The 23,804-nt window shown below is 36.4% G+C and overlaps 1 protein-coding gene across 1 annotated transcript in view; it reads left to right on the forward strand.

The window, feature by feature from the left end:
- The window catches only part of VPS13A (vacuolar protein sorting 13 homolog A), a 174,329-nt gene that overhangs the window by 42,390 nt on the left and 108,135 nt on the right, over positions 1–23,804 (forward strand). Inside the window, exons 20-26 of the mRNA XM_080912186.1 lie at positions 9,397–9,533; positions 11,310–11,442; positions 12,553–12,670; positions 16,214–16,349; positions 21,907–21,985; positions 23,130–23,284; positions 23,608–23,764. Of these exons, the coding sequence (XP_080768312.1) occupies positions 9,397–9,533; positions 11,310–11,442; positions 12,553–12,670; positions 16,214–16,349; positions 21,907–21,985; positions 23,130–23,284; positions 23,608–23,764 (915 nt within the window). The remainder of the gene's footprint in view (positions 1–9,396; positions 9,534–11,309; positions 11,443–12,552; positions 12,671–16,213; positions 16,350–21,906; positions 21,986–23,129; positions 23,285–23,607; positions 23,765–23,804) is intronic.

Here is a 23,804-nt window from a genome sequence, read left to right on the forward strand (position 1 = left end):
TCTTTCCAGCTTCTGGCTATTATAAATAGAGCTGCTATGAACATTGTGGTGCATGTGTCTTTGTTGTATATTGGAGTGTCTCTGGGGTATATGCCCAGAAGTGGAATAGCTGGATCTTCAGGTAGTACTATGTTCCATTTTTCTGAGGAATTGCCAGACTGATTTCCAGAGTGGTTGTATCAGTTTACAACCCCACCAACATGGAGAAGTGTTCCTCTTTCTCGACATCCTTGCCAGCTTCTGCTGTCATCTGAGTTTTGGATCTTGGCTATTCTGAATGGTGTGAGGTAGAATCTCAGGGTTGTTTTGATTTGCATTTCCCTGATGGCTAAAGATGTCGAGCACTACCTTAGATGTTTCTCAGCCACTTGATATTCCTCAATTGAGAACTTTTTGTTTAGCTCTGTACCCCATTTTTTAATAGGGTTGTTTAATTCGCTGGTGTCTAGCTTCTTGAGTTCTTTGTATACCTTGGATATTAGGCCTCTATCTGATGTGGGGTTGGTAAAGATCTTTTCCCACTGTTGGCTGCCATTTTGTTTTCTTGACAGTGTCTTTAGCCTTACAGAAACTTTGCAATCTCATTAAGTCCCATTTGTCAGTCTTTGACCTTAGAGCATGAGCCATTGGTGTTCTGTTCAGGAAATTTTCTCCTGTGCCTATGAATTCTAAGGTTTTCCCTACTTTCTCATCTAATAGTTTCAGTGTACCTGGTTTAATGTGGAGATTTTTGATCCACTTGCACTTGAGCTTTGTACAAGGAGGTAAGAAAGGGTCTATTTTCATTCTTCTGCATGCTGAGTGCCATTTGGACCAACACCATTTGTTGAAGAGGCTGTCCTTGTTTTCATTGAATGTTTGCAGCTCCTTTGTCAAAAATCAGGTGATCATATATGTTGAACACGTAGGGGGGAGAGTGGGCAGCCTTATCGAGTCCCTGATTTTAGTGGGATTGCTACAAGTTTCCCATTTTTAAGTTTGATGTTGGCTGTTGGTTTGCTGTATATTGCTTTAATTATGTTTATGTATGGGCCTTGGATTCCTGTTCTTTCCAGGACTTTTAACATGAAGGGGTGTTGAATTTTGTCAAATGCTTTCCAAGCATCTAGTGAGATGACTATGTGGTTTTTTTCTTTGAGTTTGTTTATATGGTGGATTACATTGATGAATTTCTGTATATTAAACCATTCCTGCATCTCAGGTATGAAGCCTACTTGATCATGGTGAATGATCATTTTGATGTGTTCTTGGATTCAGTTTGCAAGGATTTTGTTGAGTATTTTTGCATCAATGTTCATAAGTGAGATTGGTCTGAAGTTCTCTTTCCTTGTAGGGTCTTTGTGTGGTTTACGAACGAGGGTCATTGTAGCCTCAAAAGACAAGTTAGGTAGTGTTCCATCTGATTCTATTTTGTGGAATAGTTTGGAGAGTATTGGTATTATGTTGTCAATAAATGTCTGATAAAATTCTGCACTGAACCCATCTGGACCTTGGCCTTTTTTGGTTGGGAGTCTTTTGATGACTGCTTCAATTTCTTTAGGTGTTACAGGATTATTTAGATTGTTTACCTGGTTCTTTTTTAACTTCAGTATTTGTATCTGTCTAGGAATTCATCCATTTCCTCCAGATTGTCTAGCTTTGTTGAGTATAGGCTTTTGTAGTAGGATCTGATGATTTCTTAAATTTTCTTAGTTTCAGTCGTTATTTCTCCATTTTCCTTTATGATTTTGTCAATTTTGATACTCTCTCTTTGCCCTCCAGTTAGTCTTGCTAAGGGTTTATCAATGTTCTTAATTTTCTCAAAGAACCCGCTCTTGGTTTTGTTGATTCTTTCGATGGTTCTTTTGTTTCTATTTGGTCTATTTCTACCCTAAGTTTGATTATTGCTTGCCGTCTACTCCTCTTGGGTGTATCTGCTTCCTTTTGTTCTAGAGCTTTCAACTGTGCTGTCAGGCTTCTAGTGTATGCTCTCTCCAGTTTCTTTTTGGAAGTACTGAGAGCTATGAGTTTTCCTCTCAGTACTGCTTTCATTGCATCCCATAGGTTTGGGTATGTCGTGTTTTCATTTTCATTTAATTCTAGAGAATCCTTAATTTTTTAATTTCTTCTTTGACCTGCTATTGTTTAATAGAGCATTGTGTAGTTTCCATGTGTATTTGGGCTTTTTGTTTTCTTTGTTGTGATTAAAGACCAGCCTTAGACCATGGTGATCTGAAAGGATGCATGGGAGGATTTCAATCTTCTTATATCGATTGAGGCTTGTTCTGTGTCCAATTATGTGGCCAATTTTCAAGAAAGTGCCATGAGGTGCTGAGAAGAAGGTGTATTCTTTTTTTTAGGATATGTTCTATAGATATCTATTAATTCCAGTTAGTTCATAGTCTCTACTAGTTTTGCAGTGTCCTTGTTCAGTTTCTGTTTCCATGATCTGTCCATTGGTGAGAGTGGGGTATTCATGTCTCCCACTATTATTGTGTGGGATGAAATGTATTTTTGGATCTTTAGTAGGGTTTCTTTTATGAATTCGGGTGCTTTTGTGTTTGGAGCATATATGTTAAGGATTGAGAATTCTTCCTAACAAATTTCCCCTGTAATGAGTAAAAAGTGTCCTTCCTTATCTTTTTTGATAACTTTTGGTTGGAAATTTACTTTATTCGATATTAGAATAGCCACTCCAGCTTGATTCTTGGGGCCATTTGCTTGGAAGGTGTTTTCCCACCCTTTTACTCTGAGATAGTGTCTGTCTTTGTCTCTGAGATGAGTTTCCTGTATGCAGCAAAAGGCTGGATTTTGTTTATGTATCCAGTCTGATAACCTATGTCTCTTTATTGGGGAGTTGAGCCTATTTATGTTAATACATATCAAGGAATAGTGGTTGCTGTTTCCTGCTATTATTGCTTTTGTGTGTTGAATTGTGCCTGTGTGTCTTTATTCTTTTGGTTTTTTTGCTTAGGAGTTTTCTTGTTTTTCTTTGATGTAGTTCCCCTCATTGTATTGGGTTTTCCACCTATAATTTGTTATAGTGCTGGGTTTGTGGTCCAATATTGTGTAAATTTAGTTTTTTCTTGGAATATCTTGGAATATCTTATAAAGTGATTGATAGTTTTGCTGAGTATAGGAGCTTGGGCTGGCACTTGTGGTCTCTTAGGGTCTGCATGATGTCTGTCCAGGCTCTTCTAGCATTCATAGTCTCTGTTGAGAAATTGGGTGTGATTCTGATTGGTCTGATTTTATATGTTACATGACCTTTTTTCCTTACTGCTTTTAGTATTCTTTCTTTACTTTGGGCACTTGGTGTTTTTACTATTATGTATCAGGAGGAATTTCTTTTCTGGTCCAACCTATTTGGAGTTCTGTAGGCTTCTTTTATGCTGGTGGTCTTCTCATTCTTAAGGGTAGAGAAGTTTTCTTCTACGATTTTGTTGAAGATATTTACTGTGCCTCTTAGTTGATATTCTTCGCCCTTTTCTATTCCTGTTATCCTTAGGTTTGGTCTTCTCATTGTGTCCTAGATCTCCTGGACATTTTGGGTTAGGAGCTTTTTGGTTTTTGCATCTTCTCTGACTGTTTTGTCTATGTTTTTAATGTTGTCTTCCTGCCCTTGAGATTCTTTCTTCCATCTCTTGTAGTCTATTGGAAATGCTTGCATCTGTGACTCCTGATTTCTTTTTTAGGTTTTCTACCTCTAGGGTTGTCTCTTTTAGTGTTTTCTTTATTGTGTCCATTTCCATTATAAATTCCTTCTTCCATTCCTTCATCTCTTTGGTTCTGTTTTCTTCTAGTTCTTTGAGTTCTTTGAGTGTTTTTCTTGTTTCTTCTTTAAAAGCTTCTAATTCTTTATGCTTTTCTTCCCGTTCTTGTTTAAGGATCTCTATCATCATCTTCAGGTAGGATTTTGGGTCTGGGTCTTCTTTTTCTGTAGTGTTTCACATTCCGCTGTTTGCTGTGATGGGAGAGCTGGTTTCTAGTGTTGCCAGGTTGTCTTGTTTTTCCTGGGGTATGTTCTTTCACTTTCCTCTTGCCATCTTGTTGTCAGTGATTGTTTCTCGTCTTTCCCTTGTACCTGTCCTGTGTCCCTGGATCTCTTCTGTTCCTGGTGGCGGATGGTCTGAGGGCCTGTTCTCTGCCCAAAAGCTACCAGCTGAGAACAGAGGTCCCAATGCCAGGTTCCTGGGTCCCTGTTTCAAGCAGGGCAGGTTTGCACTTTCTGTGCGCATGGCAGATATCTCTCTGCTTCCTGGCTAGTTGGAACCCCTTCTTGCCAGTTCTTAGTGTCTGGGTCTCTGCTGTTCCTGATGGTGGATGGTCCGATCACCTGTTCTCCACCCAAAAGCCGCCGGGTGGGAACAGAGGGCCGGGTGCCGGGTTCCTGTGTCCCTGGGTCCCTGGGTCAAGCTGGGCAGGGGCACACTTTCCCCGTGCGCATGGCTGATATCTCTCTGCCCCCTGGCTAGTCCGGACCCCTTCTCACCAGGCCTGTGTCTCTGGGTCTCCACTCATTTTCTTCTTTATTAGTTTTTGTTGCATTGTTCTGTAGTATTTTCTTTTTTCCTTTCTTGTGACTTTGACTTTATTCTTTGTAAATATTTCAGGTAAATGGGAGCATACCCATATTTATTCCTTGTCTCTGATAAGAAAGTAGAAAATCTCCCACTTAGAAGTGGGAAATTCTCTGGTAGCTTGATACTTATTCTTGGTTGTCATCTTGCTGGGATAAAAGACACCCAGGAAATAGAACATAACCTTTGAGTGTGCATCTAGGAAATAGAACATAACCTTTGAGTGTACATTGAAGAGTATTTCTAGAGAGGATTGACTGGAGGCTGATGAATGTGTAGCACTGTCCTATTACCCTGGAGGGGTCACATGAAAGGACAGCTGAAAACCAGAATAGAATAAAGGGGGAGTAGGGGAGAAAGCCTCTGCTTCCTGTCTGCCATGATGTGGACTTCTCTGAGCCACAACGCTGAAACCACGAACCTAACCAGATCCTTTCCGTTGTTTACTGTTTTTCTCACTGTGATCTGATGTTCTAACACTGTCGGATGGCAGTAATAGAGATTTCTTTATTAAGTATTTATCAAGAGGTCAATTTATGTAGCTGCTGATATGATGCTAAATTTTTGGACACATAGAAATCTAAGTGGAAATAATCCATATTTCTTTTCTTTTTGAACTTGAAAGAGTTATTTTCATGTGATATATTCTGATGATGTTTTCTTTCTTTCATATCCTCCCAGATTCTTTCCACCCTTCCAAATCCACACCTTTCTTTTTATTAAGAAAATAAACAGGAAAATAAATAAGACAAACAAGAATGAAACAATGTGAACAAACTAAGAAATAAAGAAACAAAAACTATGGGAGCTACATACACCTGTAGAGATACACAGACAAACCAACCATAAAAATAGAAAATGGGAAATCATAATATACTAGGGAATCTGAGACTCAGTGGGCTATCGGCCCAAAGGAAAACCAAATACTACTGTTCTGTTCAAGTCATGTAGGAGTAAAATTACTAACAACATTTTCTATACCCATAACTCAGTTTCTCACTCAATCATCAGAGAAGCTTCCTTCTGCAGCAGATGAGAACTAAGACAGAGACTTAAACTAAAACCTAAAAAGGAAGTATTCATCAAATCCTTATCCTCAGGGCTCAGGGAACTAGGTTGAAGAGGTGACTAAGAGCCAGACAGGATGGATAAGGCTAACAAATGATAATTAGGTTCTCCAAGGAGTCTCACTGGGTAGATAAACCATACTTAAAGGCAAGCCCACAAAAGCAAGTACATGGCCAAAGCAAAAGGCACACAATCTTATCTCTGGAGTTTATGAGACAAACAAAACAAAACAAAACAAAAATCCCTCCATTGGGCATTTTTAAAATGGAACCAGGTGCCCAGGGGAGCCGACTGGGAGGTTGAGTTGGCAATCTTAGCCCTTTGCTGCAGTAACTATTTGCCAGGTTAGATTCAGGAGCTAGTCGGGGGCTAGTGGCTGGTGCAGCAAAGCATTAAGCAGCAAGCAAGCAGGAGCAGAGGTGCTGGAGTCAGTTTCAGCACTCCATTGTCCTTGTGGTAGTTCTTCAAGAAGTCTCTCCCAGTGGGAACTCAACTGCTTGATCTCTCTTCTGGCAGGCTTAACGTGGGAGTGGCATGTCATTGTCCTTATACTGCCCTCCTTAGCAGCCACAGGCTTGGTCAGCATCACCATATGGTATCCTTCCCAGACCGGTGAAAAATCTTGTATCTCTGAATCCAGACTTTGTCACCTTGTTCAAAGCCATGGGTTGTTAGGGGCAGGAGAAGATTCATAAACCTGGAAGATGGCAGGCCAGAGTTGCTGGATCCTACGGAGGGGTTCCAAGGATTTTAAAAACTGACATTGGTCTTATCAGCTGAGATACCAAACTGGAGGTTAGGCAGCATGGGACAGAGCCTCCCATATAGGATCTCAAAGGGGATGAAACTTAAATTATAGGGGTTGTTCCTAGTCCTATATAAGGCATAAAATAGGAGAGACACCCAATCGATACCAGTTTCAAAGATTAATTTAGTGAAGGCATCATTCAGGGTTGGATTCATCCTCTTTATTTTCCTTGACCTCTGAGTTCTCTATGCACAATATAATTTTCAAATGGTCTCTTGAACCTGTGCTAGAGATTGAATTACCTGAGAAATGAATGCTGGTCCATTGTCAGACCCAAGCAGGATAGGCAAACCATACCTGGGTATGATATCTTGCAGGAATTTCTTTGCTACTACATTAGCAGTCTCCTTCTCTGTAAGATAGGCTTTGACAAGCTAATTCTATTCCCTTTGTATAGATAACTTCTAGTGAAATTAATATCTCACATATCACTGAGAATTATCCACACATTAAAATTAGCGATGCTAATAGTTTTAATAATATATTTAATCTTTTACATCACACAATATATTAACCCTACACACAAATACAATTGAAAGAGGATGCAGTTCTTAGGAATCAAAAGTTCTTATTTATCTATTTATTTTGTTCAGATAGGTATTTTGCTTATGGCATATCTATATAATCAAAACATCCAGAAATATTTGTATGCCTGGTGCACAAAATGTATAGGAAATGGAGTCCTAGGACTCAGTATAAAGATGGTTGTGAGTTGTCATGTGGGTGCTAGAATTCAAACATGAATCCTCTGGCAGAACAAATAGTGTTCTTAACTGTAGAGCATCCCTTCAGCTGCAGACACACAGCTTTATTTGCCATGTTATTAAACATTTCCCATGGTACTCTAGACATAGTAAATCTCAAAAGAAATGTGGAATAATATGGAAAATATTACCCATTTGACTCTCTTCTGAAATTTTATATTCATATAACTTCAACAATTGTATCTCCAACATCATCATCATCAATTTGATTTTCTACCTAGCCAAATGGTGTTCATCTAAAGGCTAGTCAACTAAAGCCAGAATATCACTTCATCATTACCTTATTGATTTTTAATTCACTTTATGAGGCTAATGTGTGTGTGTGTACTGTATTTGTTCAACATTACTCATATACATACACACAGTGACACATATAGTAAATGTTTCAAATTTGGGTTATTTTTCAATTAGAAAGGTGAAATCTGATTTAAGGATTAGTTAAACAAAGGAAAGAATAGATAACAGTAAGTCATTTAGACACACTTTTCCTTGCCTCCTAAACAAAATTACCTTTTAAAATTTGTATCTGTAGTAATGCTATTTTAAATGATAGTAAGGATAAGGAGTCCAAATTTGAACAACATAAAATTTCTTTGAGCTCCCTTAATCTATACACGTCTGTTTTGTCTTTTGCCTTCACATTTGGTGTTAGGCATTTGGGTCTGACATATCCATCGGAATAAAAAAAGTAAAGAGCAATGAAAAGGAAGATGTTCCTTCAACACATAATTCTGTTTGTTGTTCTTTATGTGAACTATTGCTGTGCGACATTTGAGAATGGCATTCTTTTTTTTTTTAATTGAACAACTTTATTTTAAAAAACAGATAAATGTACATATTTTAAAAGCATTTTGCATAACAGTATATGAATATGTTTTTGTCAGTACTTGATTTTTTTAAAGGTTTGATAGTATGCATTAAAATCTTACTAGTTACAATGAGCATAAAGTGCATGTAAAACAAGATGTAAGCTGGAAATAGTTTTCTTGGTGTATAAAGATTAAACATAATGATTTTTCTTTTTTTCTTTTTTTTGGCCTTTGTTTTTCTTGAACTTCATAAACTCTGTGAGTTGTTTCTGGGGTGTTCGGAGCTTTCTGGGGTTAGTATCCAACTATCAGTGACTGCATATTATCTCTGTTCTTTTGTGACTGGGTTACCTCACTCAGGATGATATTCTCTAGGTACATCCATTTTCTTAAGAATTTCATAAAGGCATTGTTTCTGATAGCTGAGTAGTACTCCATTGTGTAAATGTACCACAATTTTTGTATCCATTCATCTACTGAAGGACATCTGGGTTCTTTCCAGCTTCTGGATATTATAAATAGAGCGGCTATGAACATTGTGGTGCATATATCTTTGTTGTATGTTGGAGTGTCTCTGGGGTATATGCCCAGAAGTGGAATAACTGGGTCTTCAGGTAGTATTTTCTGAGGAATTGCCAGACTGATTTCCAGAGTGGTTGTACCATGCATGTCCCCCATCCCTGCGGCTCAGAGGTTCAGCGCAGGAGGATTTGAGTTTAGTTCCCAGAACTACTTGCAACCCTATTAGAGCCAGTCGTCTCATGTTTGCCTCCATGGAAATCTGGAGGCTTCGATTCACACTGACATATAAACGTCAGTAAAACTAAAATAACTAGAATAGTTTTAAAAACCCTCCCTCAGGTGCCATCTATTATATGTGTGAGTGTGTGTGTGTGTGTGTGTGTGTGTGTGTGTGTGAGAGAGAGAGAGAGAGAGAGAGAGAGAGAGAGAGAGAGAGAGAGAGAGAGAGAGATCCAATTCTGTTTTTTGTTTCATTTATTTAATTAGTTGTGTAAGTATTGAACATCAAAAGATGTAAATTTACACTGTTCTTTGCTTTAGGGTATTTTTTATTGTTTGTGCTTTTTATTTTTGAAGAGAAAAACATTTAGGTATCACTTTGAAATCTATAAATACAATTCTCACTATGTAGCCTTGGTAGTTGAGAATTTAACTTGTAGATTAGGTTGGCCACAAACTCATAGAGAGCAGCTTTTCTCAGTCTTCCCAACCTCAAGGTGTGTGCTGCCACACCTGGCTTTCTAGGGCACTTTAAAATCAGTACTGATTTTGTGTATTTTTTAATTGCATTATCAATTCATATTTGTTGAATTTTTATAAAGGAAGTTGTGAAAAGTATTCATTGCAAAGATTTAATCCTTTTACAGGTTTGCTGTATGTTATTGAAACACAGAAAGTTCTTGATCTCAGAATTAATGTAAAGGCTTCATATGTTATTGTCCCACAATATGGAAATTTTAGTCCTACATCAAATCTACTTCTCTTGGATCTTGGCCATTTAAAGGTATACACAAATAAATGTTTGATTGATGATATGCCATGTATGATATTTTGTTTAAAATGTACTTTGATTTTATTAAGATTAATTTATCAGAGTGTGAGTGTTTTTGGCATGTATGTACGTACAGCACATGGGAGCGCTGCCCAAGGAGATCAAAAGAGGGCCCCAGAGCTCTTGGAACTAGAGCTACAGGCTGTTGGGAGCTCTAGGTTCTCTGCAGGAACTGCAAGTGAGCCATCTCTCCAGCCCCAGAATATGCATGTCTTAGACAGTTTGATTTTGCTTATTGATATTTAAATACATAGCAGAGAAATAATCCTTGTGGTTGGTGAGTAAATTCCACTTCAGGTAGTTTTTGTCATCCCTATATTTTCAAAATCAAACATTTTTGAGACCTGTAAGTCAGTGATAAATGTAACAATTGTATTTATAGATTTGAAAGTAATTCCTAAGTTTTTTTTGCTCTTTAATTTAAATCTTACTTGATTAAGAATGGAGACAGTTCTGGGAGTAATTGTTTTTCTGAAATTTTTACAGATGTGCACATGACATTTTAATTGTGTATGTAAAATATTAACACTTTAAAAACAAGTAATTGTAAGTTGAAAGATTCTTAAATTGTCATTTTCTTTTTGTCTGTGGAAACATTTTCTTCCCAAAAGTTAAGTAGATTGTTCTTTATAGTACCCATTAACATCATATAATTATTAAAGTTAAGGAAAAAGTAATTAATAAAAATAAAAAGTTCAACTTGTGTTGAATGCTTACTCTTCAGAGCTGGTCATCGCTGCTGTGCTGAGCAGTCCAGATGCAGAGTGTTTCCGTCCCTTCTGCTCACAACCATTGCATGTGGGAGAACCTGCAGAGAAGTCTGCAGACAGCTGAGGCTGACCTCTGGCTGCCTAACACCTTCGTCCTTTCTTGTTACTCCCTACTTAGTAGTTAAGTAGACCAGGAGATATACATTTGTATTATAAATAAACAAAGTATGAGTAGCTAATTATTCATATTTGATTTAGATTATGAAATTACTTCAAGGGCAACTTAATTTAGGGGTTATGAGTATTTAGTTTTGTGGCATTGGGTAATTTGTTTTACCTCTTACCTAAAATTCATTACATTTCAGAGATAGTCTTCTTTAATTCGTAAAATTTTAGTTTTAAGTGTATGGGTGTATGTATGTGTATATGTGTACTATTTAAGTGTTTGATGCTTGCAGGTCAGAAGAAGGCTTTTGGAGTGGTTGTGAGGTGCCACATGGACACTAGGAATCACCCATGTCCTCTAGAAGAGCACCTAGTGCAGTTAACCACTTAGTCTCCTCCCCAGCTCCAGTCTTTTTATTTTTATTTTCTTTGTTTTTGAGACAGGGCTTTACTATGTAGTCCAGGTGTCCTAGGACTCACCATGTAGACCAGGGTGCCCTTGAGCTCATTGCCTGCCTCTGCTCTCCTTAGTGCTTGGTTTAAAGGCATATACCATTATGTCTGGTGAGATAATTTTTGACAGTGCATTTCCCATAAGCCGTACATAATAGAATAAAAAGGTTAATATATATCTATGCTAGGTACACACACACACATATACATACATATACATACAGTGTGAATGTGTGTTATACCTGTTTTTATCACACATCTCATGGACAATGAATTTTTAATAGTTGGTATATCTCTGACTGTGAATTTATCCTGTCCTATTAACTTTTTATGTTATGTATCTAAACAGTAATTTAATGTAGAATTACTTCACACAGTCTGAACTATGACAATTTTTAAGGTGACAAGTAAACGTCGATCAGGATTACCAGATGTGAAACCTAGTGGGGCCAGCCTTGAAGATATAATGCACAGAGCATATGACTCTTTTGACATTCAGCTTACAAGCATACAGTTGCTCTACAGTAGAGTGGGTAAGTACAGGACATGCTAGTGGTTGATGTTTATGAGTGGTTAATTAGGTTTTCAGACACTCTGAAAACTTTCCCTGTAAGTAATTGGAACTTTCCTGTATTTGCGTTAATATTGACAGTTAATCTTGCCTAGTGAATGAACATAGAGTTGATAGTAAAAGTGTGAAACCCTAAAACAAATCCAGTATTTCAGAATAGTCATTTGCTAAGACTATGACATGTGTGTTTGGTTGGCTGAGTCAATCTAGCTGGATGATGTTTTTATTTGTAAGTTCATTACAGTGATTTTATTTAAATAAGAAAACAAACATTGGCTAACTAAATAGAAAATGACTGCTAACATGTTCCTGGTTTGAAACCAGAAACTATTTTCCTCCAGTCTATTTAGATAGAATTTTATTTCTTACTGGGACATGGGTCTTATTCTTTTTAGCCTAGACTACTGGTTAGTGAACTCAAAATCTGTCCATTGCCACCTTCTTTGGGATGGGATTTCAAGAGTGCACCATCCTCTCTTATTTTTAAGTGGGAACAGGGTACTTGACTCAGGTGCTCATCCTTGATAGGCAAGTACTTTACAAAATGAATCATCTCCAGGGCCCAGCTGCATTTACATCTAAGGCTGTAAATTAAGTATTCGCTCACTCATGTGACTGTTCACCCTACAGTGAATGTTTCAGGTCATATGTTTTATAGGTTTGAGTATGAATTTCAGATTTAGTCTTAGCATATTGACTACAGGAAAGTTTTGAGTCTGTTTTCTCAAATGTAATGCTTATAAATCCCTGTGAGAAAGTATAAACATTGCCCAGAGAAGTGCTAATTTGAATCTTAAATCAGTGGCAGCATTTATTAGTATTTATCAATCACACGTTTTTCATTACCTTGCAGTGGCATTATTTTGGTGGTAAAATATCTGGTTGGCACAGTGATTGTTAACAGATAAATAGTGGGTTTAACTAAAACTATCCTGCTTTGTACAATGTGAAGCAGAATAGGAAAACAATGGAAATTGTAAAGACTTAGTGATTTTTATGTCTTTTAGGTAATTTTAGGTTTTGTATGTTATAAAAATATGCTGATAATAAACATGAATTGTTTCTCTATTAGGTGATAATTGGAAAGAAGCACGAAAGCTCAATGTATCTACACAGCATATTTTGATACCTATGCATGTCAATGTAGAACTCTCTAAAGCCATGGTTTTCATGGATATCAAGATGCCCAAGTATGTATTATAATATCTGTTTTACATACTTGTAGATTTACTCAATAAATCTGTAAAGAAAAAGATGCTTTATTTCATTGACTTTACTACTTAGTATGCATATTACACCATCTGCCATTGATACTACTTTCAGTGTATAGTTCAGTGGTATCTTAGTAAATTCACATTATCAAATAACTATCACCATCATCCATCTCAAGAATGATTTTCCAGCTGAATGTTAATACTCATTAAATAGTAACATTCCATTCCACCCTGCCTTTTAACCCAGCTTCCAACCCATTTTTACATTTTATCATTATGAATGTTATGGCTTTAGGTACTGGATAGAAGTGAAATCATATAATGTTTATCCTTTCTTATTATTCCTATATCACTTTACAGTGTATTCAGAGTTCATCTATGAGATGTATGATAATTAATGCTTTCCAGTCCTTGCTTAAAACAGCATTTTTATTGATCCATGCCTGGTTCTATCAATTCTTAAAAGTATGGTATTGAAGTTTACACCATTGCTAAGAGTTTCTTTTTTAATTTTTTTTCAATTTTATTGGATATTCTCTGTATTTACATTTCAAATGTTATACCCTTCCCCCCATTCCCTCCCTCCTCCCCCTCAACTTGCTTCCATGAAGGTGCTCCCTCTCCCAATCACCCTCTCCACCTCAGTGCCTTGGCTGTTGATGTCCTTGTTCTTCCCATGAGGTTGCAAACCCTTCAGCTCTTTTAGTCCTTTCTCTAGCTCTTTCATTGGGGTCCCCGCGTTCAGTCTGATGTTTAGCTGCAAGCATCCTCATCTGTATCTATATGACTCAGAGAGAACCTCTGAAGAGACACCCATGTCTGGTCCCTGCCAGTAAACACTTCTGGGTGTCAGCAATAGTGCTTGGGTTTGGTGGCTGTTTATCAGGGGTGGGGGGGTTCTCGAGGTGAGGCAGTCTCTGTAGATCTTTTCGTCAATCCTGCTCCTCTATTTAACCTTGTATTTCCTCCCCTGTTTTGTTCTCCCTTCTACGAAGGAATGAGGCATTCTGTTATTCCTTGTTTTTGAGCTTTGTGAGTTCTGTGGATGGTTTCTTGGGTATTCCAAGGTTTGTTTGGCGGGGGGGGGGGTAGGGGGGTGGGGGGGTGGGGGGTGGGGTATCCGCTTATAACTGAGTACATACAATGAGTGCTCTTTTGTGACTGGGTTACCTTGCTCAGGATGATAGCTTCAAGTTTCATCCATTTGTCTAGGAATTTCATGAACTTGTTATTTTTTAGTAGCTGAGTAGTACTCCATTGTGTAAATGTACCACAATTTCTGTATCCATTCCTCTGTTGAAGGACATCTGGGTTCTTTCCAGCTTCTGGCTATTATAAATAAGGCTGCTATGAACATTATTGAGCATGTGTCCTTGTTAGATATTAGAGCTACTTTTGGGTATATGACCAGAATTGGAATAACGGCATCCTCAGGTAACACTATGTTCAATTTTCTGAGGAAACACCAGACTGATTGCAGAGTGGTTGTACCAGTTTACAATCCCACCAACAGTGGAGAAGTGTTCCTTTTTCTCCATATCTTCAGCATTTGCTGTCATCTGAGTTTCTGATCTTATCCATTCTGACTGGTGTGAGGTGGAATCGCAGGGTGGTTTTGATTTTCATTTCCCTGATGACTGATCATGTTGAGCATTTCTTTATGCGCTTCTCAGCCATTTGATATTCCTCAGATGTGAAGTCTCTGTGTAGCCCTGTACCCTATTTTTTAATAGGATTATTTGATTCTCTAGAGTCTAACTTCTTGAGTTCTTTGTATATATTGGATACTAGCCCTCTATTAAATGTAGGATTAGTAAAGATCTTTTCCTAAGCTGTTGGTTGCCGTTTTGTCCTTTTGACAGTGTCCTTTGCCTTACAGAAGCTTTGCAATTTCATGAGGTCCCATTTGTCGATTCTTGATCTTAGAGCATAAGCCATTATTGTTCTGTTTGGGAAAATTTCCCCTGTGCCTATGTGTTCTAAGCTCTTCCCCACTTTCTGTTCTATTAGTTTCAATGTACCTGGTTTTATGTGGAGATCTTTGATCCACTTGCACTTGAGCTTTGTACAAGGAGATAAGAAGGGAATGATTTTCATTCTTCAGTATGCTGACTGCCAATTGAACCAGCACTATTTATTGAAGAGGCTGTGTTTTTTTCCATTGAATGTTTTTAGCTCCTTTGTCAAAGATCAAGTGACCATAGGTGTGTGGGTTCATTTCTGGTCTTCCATTTTATTCCATTGGTCTGTCTCTGTAGCAATACTAGGCAGTTTTTATTGATCTGTAAAACAGCTTGAGGTTAGGGATGGTGATTCTCCCAATTGTTGAGAATTGTTTTTGGTATTCTTAGTTTTTGTTGTTACAAATGAATTTGCAAATTGCTCTTTCTAACTCTATTACGAATTGAGTTGGAATTTTGATGGGAATTGCATATAATCTGTAAATTGCCTTAGGCAAAATGGCTATTTTTACCATGTTAATCCTTTCAATCCATGAGCGTGGGAGATCTTTCCATCTTCTGAGGTCTTCTTCAATTTCTTTCTTAAGAGTCTTGAAGTTCTTGTTGTACAGATCCTTCACTTGCTTGGTTAGGGTCACCCCAAGATATTTTATATTCTTTGTGACTGTTGTGAAGGGTGTAGATTCTCTCATTTCTTTCTCAGCCTGTTTGTCCTTTGAATAGAGGAAGGCTACTGATTTGTTTGAGTTAATTTTATATCCAGCCTCTCTGCTGAAGTTGTTTATCAGCTGTAAAAGTTCTCTGGTGGAATTTTTGGCTCACTTAAGTATACTACCATGTCATCTGCAAATAGTGATATTTTTACTTCTTCCTTTCTGATTTGTATTCCTTTGATTTCCTTTTGTTTTCTAATTGCTCTGGCCCGGACTTCCAGTACTATATTGAATAGTAAGGGGGAGAGGGGGCAGTCTTGTCTAGTCCTTGATTTTAGTGGGATTGCTTCAAGTTTTTCACTGTTTAGTTTGATGTTGGCTACTGGTTTGCTGTATATTGCTTTTACTATGTTTAGGTATGGGCCTTGGGTTCCTGCTCTTTCCAAGTCTTTTAACATGAAGAGGTGTTGAATTTTGTCAAATGCTTTCTCAGCATCTAGAGAGATGATCATGTGGTTTTTTAATCTATGAGTTTGTTTATATAGTGGCTGACATTGATGGGTTTCAGTATATTGAACCATCCTTGCATTCCTGGGATGAAGCCTACTTGATCATTGAGAATGATTGTTCTGATGTGTTCTTGGATTCAGTTTGCAAGAATTTTATTGTGTAATTTTGCATTAGTGTTCATGAGGGAAGTTGGTTCTTTCTTTGTAGGGTCTCTGTGTGGTTTAGAAATGAATTTAAGAGTTTCAGTCTCCTCCTCTATACCTTGAACTCAGGACTTCCTGCTTGCCCAACAAGCTTGCTGTACTGATTCATCTTCTCAGTTCTATTCTTTTTTAATTAGTGTACTTAAACTAGAATGAGAATTACTATATAATATTCCCATCTCTAAACAATAGATTCAAGATTTCTGGAAAGTTACCTCTTGTTTCATTACGAATCTCGGATAAAAAACTGCAAGGCATCATGGAATTGTTGGGAAGCATTCCAAAACCTGAACCTGTAACTGAAGTATCTGCCCCTACCAGATTCCAGGTATTGTCTCTTTCAGAATTAATGAAGGATTACTTTGAAAAACAGATTTCAAAGTAGTAGTTGAAATAACCTCAGGTGAAATTATTTATAGCTCTTTTACTTTTCAGCAGAATTGTGTTTTTTACCTAAAATCTTTGTAATGGCCATTTATGTGTATTCAAAATTATGAAATAAAAACCCTACTACTTTGAACTTACTTGTACATGTATTAGATTAAATTTTTGTTCATTACATAAATTCATAACAGTAAAGTGGAGGAAAAAATGTATTAATTTTAAATTTGGTGAATTTTCCAACATTTTCCTTTTTATTATTAATTTATTAACAGTGAGGGAGTATTTTATGCTCTAACTAGTCTTGTGCATTAGCCATTCTTAGTATTTGCTCTAGGAACTTGTTCCTTCTGCCTTCAATTTGTATGTTCTAAATAACCTGTTTGCTTAAAACTAATGACTGCTTGGATTTTACTTTATTTGAACTATTATTATTGTGAAATGTGTGTATGCATTATGGTTTTTAATTATGGAAATTTATTGATCATTTGTAATTACTCTTTTACATTTGATTTTTAGTGCATATTTTCATTAGTTTTACTATGCATGAAGATTTAATTTGTACATAGTCACAGTTATTTTCTCACACCTTTGATTTCATGACTTTATATTACATAATTTATTCTTTTCAAAATACTTTAAGAAAGAATATACCTAAACTTTTTTTTTTTAAGTTTCCACCTTCTTGGATTATTCAAAGATTATTACATTTTCTTTTTTTCAAATAACTTACAATTTGAAAAAAAAATCAAAAACATTGGTCTGGAAAATCCTCATTTCTACTCCATTTGACAGTGAACTGTTGACATCGGTCCTATTACCCCTCTCACTTCAGTGTGTCACAGGATCATTCCAATGTGATATTGATCGTCCTCTTTTATTAACTCTGTTGAAGAGCATATGTTTTGGGTTTTGATAAATAGGTTTTATTGTTTTCTTTTTGGATGAAGCTTTTTAATGTGATATCTCTGAAATCTCCATCTAACAATAAATTTGAGAGTTTTTTTTCTGTGCTTTCTAAAAATTTAGTAATCTCAGTTGCTTTTTAAATGGATCTGAATTTTATGCTAATGTTTTTAATGTAATCTTTATTCAAGTTTTATATCTGTCTTTCTAATCATGTCAGCTTCATTTTTTAAAAAAAGACTTTTGAATTTATTTTATGTATATGAGTATATTGTAGCTGTCTTCAAACACATGAGAAAAGGGCATTGACTTTCATTACATATGGTTGTGAGCCTCCATGTTGTGATTACTGAGAATTGAACTCAAGACTTCTGGAAGAACAGTCTATGCTCTTAACCGCTGAGCTATCTCTAAATCCCCCAGTTTACTTTTTGAAAAGTGTATATTTTTCTTTATGTTAAGTATATATGCCTGTGTCTGTTTTGTTTTTTTTCTGCAGTGATTCTTATGTCTACCTGTTCTATTTATATCTTTCTTTTCTTTCAGTAGCATTCAGTCATAATTACATTGTAGTTTTGTAGTAAGTACTTTAAATTGGTTGGGTAATTTTTTGAATTTTTTTTTCAAGTAGCTTTTATGATTTTACTTTCATAACAGGTTGTCAATTTTCATCTAAATCCTCAGGGGTCTAATAAGTATAGCACTAAATTATCTATTCAATAATATTATTAAGAATAGAAGTCTTAGCACGATTGTATCTTATTTGTATTTAGTTATAACTAAACATACATTTACTACATATATTTTGTTAGATTTGTACACACTGTTTAGGCCCTCTAAGTTTATATATGGAACCTTAGCCTCTTTGTCTATACTTAGATTATTACTATTTTGGAAGTAGGGTCTGTAAAACAGTGAATAAGTTCAAAGACTTTAGGATAGACCCTAACTTCCAACTCATTAAGTTCACAAAAGGGGATTTGAGAATTAAAAGAGACACCAGACATAAATGTGCACATAGCAATGCCCACGTGACACTGGCAAGAAGGCTCTCTGCAGGCTGACAGTAAATGCTTCAAAAAACTCATTTTAGAATACCTTAATCTCGGCCTTCTGGCTTCCAGAAGAGGGAGAAAATATGTTCTGTGGTTTAAATTAGAAACTTCTTGAGTGTCATATCCCTGATAAAAGTTTATGGATTCAAGAAGAGGAAGGTGAGGTGTATAGGAGAGAATAAATAAGGACTGTGAAACTTGTATATGATGTCTATCTATGAGAATATAATGATATTTTCTCTTTTCCATGATAGATATTGTTATATACCCTATAAAATGTAAAAATCTTTACTGGCTTATAAATTGTCAGTTACGAAGAATGATACTATATTTTTAGATGAGTGTGAGTGTACCTTATCTGAAGTACTTGTGACTAGAAGTGTTTTGAACTTCAGTTTTTTGTATTTTTGATTTTAGAATATTCCATATATCTAATGAGATATTTGTTTTTGGCCCCAGTGTCAAAACACATAATTCAAGTATGCTTTTTACATGCCTGGATATAACTTTGTGCAATGTCTTAGTGTGGCTGAATTTTGACTGTGCTATGTTACATGAGACAGATACAGAATATTCTACAAGTGGAGTTGTTTTTGTCTTCAGAAACTTACGGATTTTGAAGCATTTTACATTGCATATTGCAATTGCTCAGCATATATATTGTAGGCATTGAGGCTTTGTGTTTGTTCATGACAGATGTTGGATCCTACTTTCTATATATACTGTATATATTTGTAGAATAATGTTAGTCTCAAAGGTTAGTTGGGAAAGGCTTTTTTCATCCCTGTCATTCAGTAGTATTGAAACTAGACCAATTAGTAACTGTATCGTGGCCTCAAAGTATTCAAGTAAATGATACTCATGCTTCTTACTTGGAAGAAAATCTTAGAAGTTATTAAGTTTTATGAAGAAGACAGGTCCAAAGCTGATAAGCTGACCTCTTGTGCCAGTCAGCTACATTGTGAACTCAAAGGATTCTCCTGAGGGACATTAGATGGTAGGAAAGCAAAGCAACCTTGTCTTAGGGGTATAATCGCATTACCAAAAGTAACTTGGGGAGGAAAGGAGTCATTTAGCTTACATTTTTACATCATAGTTTATCAGTGAAGGATGTCAGAGCAGGTACGTAGAGGCAGGAGCTAATGTACAGTCCATGGAGGAGTGTTACTTCCTGATGTGCTTCTCATGGCTGGCCTAGCCTGCTTTTCCATAGAACCTAGGACCTCAATCTTGCGGTGGCACTGCCCACAAAGAGATGACTCACATCAGTTACTAATTAAGAAATTGCCCTGCTAGCCTTCTGTTGTGTAACAAACTTTTCCTGGGGTGATGCAATAATTGTATCTTACTCACCTGAGATAGCCCTCAGCAGGCCAAAGTATGGATACCCTTAAAGTCTAATTCACCAGTTCAACGTTGATTCATGTGGTGAACCATGAGTTTTATTGGTACTTATTTTCAGGATTATGAGGTGTATTATTAAATATTTAAAGTAAATGTAAAGTGGTACTATGCCATGCTAACGCTGGCTATTCTCTGGCTCCAAGGGCAATCCCAGTACCATGGCTAGCTCCAGCAATTGCCCATCTAGTTCCCATGGTGGGTTGCTGCCACGCCAGCCCCATGCAATCTTCGCAGCTCTCTTGCTGTGGATTCTGCTCAGTCACAATTCCCAGTAACCTGTTAAAATTAAAACTCTAGAAGCTTGTAATTTAACAATCAGATTTATATTGGTAAATTCTTACCCCAAACAATGTCCACACAATAAAATCAGAGCCAATAGATATTGATATAAACTGAACACCTAGATAAGACAAATTCATCCCTTATGAGATATTCATAGCTACCTGTGGGTATGTAAAGCCACATAGGTTTGGGTTGTCTTTCTCCTCCATCTTCTCTCCTTCCCTTTCTTTCCTATCTCCTCTCAAAAACTTTATGCCAGCTTTTTTTTTTTTTTTTTCACTGCCCAATCACAGACCTTGCTTTATTTTGTGCCTTCTCTCACCTGCATATAGACATCAACACACCAGGAGGGGTTATTTAAAGGAGCAGAAATTACTCAGCTATACCAACAAAGTCAACCCCAACAGGGGTGACAGCTCATAAATCCACGATTTTGGAGCACACTGTAAAGTCTACAGGCAGCTAACAGGTTGGAGAATGTTCTTTCCAGGTCCTCAGTTGGACTTAACCACTTCTAGGAAGCTCAGATATTGTCTTGCTTTTTTACACGCAGATGGTCTGGTCTCAGTCTTTACAGATTGTGTTATATGGGAGGAGTCTTTGCAGCTTGGCTTCATTCAGCCCGAGGAAGACTTTCAACTTTTACTGCTCATTGTAGCTGGGAGGAGCATAGTGATTCTCGTCAGATTCAGCAACTTCCTGAAGCTATTTTGAGTTTCTGCTTTCCTTCTTAAGGAGCTTTCTGCAGGATGGTTGTTTTAATCTCTTGAGGAAACTGTTACACCACACCTTCCTACAGCAAGATTATATGGAGGCATTTTAAAATTAGGATTCCATATAAAAGTTGATGTTGGAATAATTTTCTGCCATTTAGAAAGGATTGTATTATTTAGAATGTGTTTTTATATGAGGTTAAGTTTAAACAACCAAATAAAAGCAATATTATGGTTGATAGTGTTAGGGAATATGACCAACAAAGAATATATAAGATTCTCCTAGGTTAGATATATTAATGTTTTGTTTCATAGAATTGGTGAAAGATTCAGTTGTTATTTATTTTGATTTACTTTACTCCGAGACAGAGTCTCACAAGGAAACTGTGGCTGTCCTGGAACCTCTAGTATTCTATCTTCCTTGCCTCCCAAGTCAGTTTTGTTTAAACTGTATTATATGTTTTTGAATTAGTTAATTTCCACAAAACAGTGCATTTGCCAAAGTATCATTAAAACTTAAAGTAATAGTGTATACTCCTCCATTCTAGAAGCCTTAATACCAGGCTTTGTTTCTCAGTGATGTCCTAGAGCTGGTTTCTGGACCTAGTAAATTGCCAAGTTAAAATAGATCTCAGAATCCTTACAGATTCCTAAGAAATTTACTGTAGGAGCTCCATGATTATACTAATCATCAAACTTAAGAAGTGCTTACTTTAGAAGTAATTATTACACAGCCATTTTCATATAAGTATATACTATATTTTGAGCAGATTACCTCTGTAAAACCACTTCTTCTTTTTAGACCAGGCCTAAATGACAGATTTGTTCTCATTCTGCCTTGGCTCCAAGTTTTATGCAGTGATCTTCAATGACTACCTTTGTGTAGTGTCGGGCTCAGGGAAAGTGTGAGGATGCTGGAGGAGAGTCAAACGCAGAAGTTTTCAGCAAGTGCACCCTACCAACTGAGTTACAACTCCAACCACTTAAAAACACTTTGAACTTTCATACTTTATTATTAATTTTCTTGCTTTGCACCTGTTTTCTTCTAACAGTGTTTGAACTGAGTAGCCTTTTGTGCAGATTATCATATAAATTTGAATAAAAGGTCTGAGCTCTAATTGACAGTGAGTTACTTTTGTTTCAGATTCAAGCATCTACTTTGCCAGTATCACACATTTCTCAGAAGTTAATCCCTTTACTGGAACAGCCTGTTACTGAAGATGGTAAAATTAACACTGCTTAGTAGAATCTTTTCTATTACATATGCCTAATGGAAGTTGTTTTCATTTTGAGGGATGTTTTCCTTAAATGATTATGTGTAGGGGTATAAACATCTTTTTCTTTTAACCTTCATTTCTCTGTAAAGAATAATTAATAAGAGAAATCAATAAAGTTATTAAAATTTATGTCATGTGTACATGAGAGACAATCAGAAATGGGGCTCTCAAAGCAGTGGTTAAATGTTGGGCTTCTAGGCAGAGGGAGGCAAGTTGTAGAAAGGTAACTTGGAAAAGAATGGCAGATGGCGGTAAGGGTTATCATGCAGAGTAAAGTCAGCAAGCTTAGCAGAAGCCCTGGCCATACTTCAGGGAAAGGAAGCACATTGGCATTGATGAAGTAGAAAAAAATAAACCCACAAAGTTGGTAGTTGGATGGGTCTAGGAAGAATTTGGGAAGGGACAGCAAATGTGATCAAAATAATTGTCTTAAATCCTCAATATTTTTTAAATAATTAAAAATAATACATTTTAAAAAACAGTACCTTTATTGTAGAGGGAGACAGAAGTGCAAACGTAATTTCCTCTGTATGTTCTGGAATCCATGCTAAAAGAAGCTAATGCTTCTCTGTGGTGTTGTAAACTAACCACCACAATAGCACCCTATGCAAGATGGCAGGCATCACTGGGAATATAGAAAATGCCAGGTGGCCGCAGTGTTCCCAAGTTGCCGAGACATGCTTTGCTTAAATTCTTTAAATAATATAAGTATTCTTTAAAGTTACATTTGTAGTGGAATCACTTAGACAATAATACATTCTAATTTTAATCCAAGAATCCATAGCAAAAATCATTAGTGAGTTTGGGATAGAAAAAAGAAGTTTGTAGATGCACATAATAAGAAATAAAAATGAATCAAGAAATTGATTTTAAGCTAAATATTAAATATTTTATAATTTTCATACATTTTATTCTTTGCAATGTTTATTTATTTAAAAGTAATTTCTATATTCTTTTTCTAGCTTTTGTGTTCAACTTTTAATATAGGCCCATAGCATTTTAATGCTTACATTTATTTCAGAAAAATTATAAAAATGTTTAGTATGTTATTTCTGCTGTTGACTAAAACAAAATATTTCATGAAATTTAGACTCAGAGGAGGAATTTTTTGATGCACCATGTAGTCCCTTGGAAGAGTGTCCTCAAATGTCATGTAGAGTTAAAAGTACTCGACAGAAAAAATTACAAAAAAAAGATTGTCCAATGAATCTTATTCAACTTAGGATGCGATTTGAAGTAGCAGAGGTAAGTTACGTGAGTGTGCATCATGTGAATTGTCATTTATACTTTGTCCAGCTCATCAGATAGGCTCATTGCTAATACACACTGCCCAAGGGATATTGAGACTTGGTGCATGGTTTTCTTCCATTTTTTAAAAGATTATCTTCCTAAAGAATTAGTGTTTAAGTGATATATTGTAGGCAGTTCTACAGTATATGTATGCTTTATATGTGTGGGGGGAATATAAAATCAATATTAAATTTAATTCATAACATACCACATACTCCCTCTTCTGCATTTATATATTATCACATATGTGACCTGTGTACTTTTCCTGTCTTCTACAGGTGTTGATTCAGTTTTATCACCTTGTGGGAGACTGTGAACTACCTGTGCTGGAAATGGGTGTTTTAGGATTGGGAACAGAAGTTGAGATTAGAACATTCGACTTGAAAGGAAATGCCTTTTTGAAAGAATTATGGCTAAAATGTCCAGAATATTTAGGTGAGACTATTAAATATGTAAATTACTTTCATAATTTGAA

Source organism: Micromys minutus, assembly GCF_963924665.1.
Source record: "Micromys minutus genome assembly, chromosome: 2".
In the NCBI taxonomy this organism is placed as follows: domain Eukaryota; kingdom Metazoa; phylum Chordata; class Mammalia; order Rodentia; family Muridae; genus Micromys; species Micromys minutus.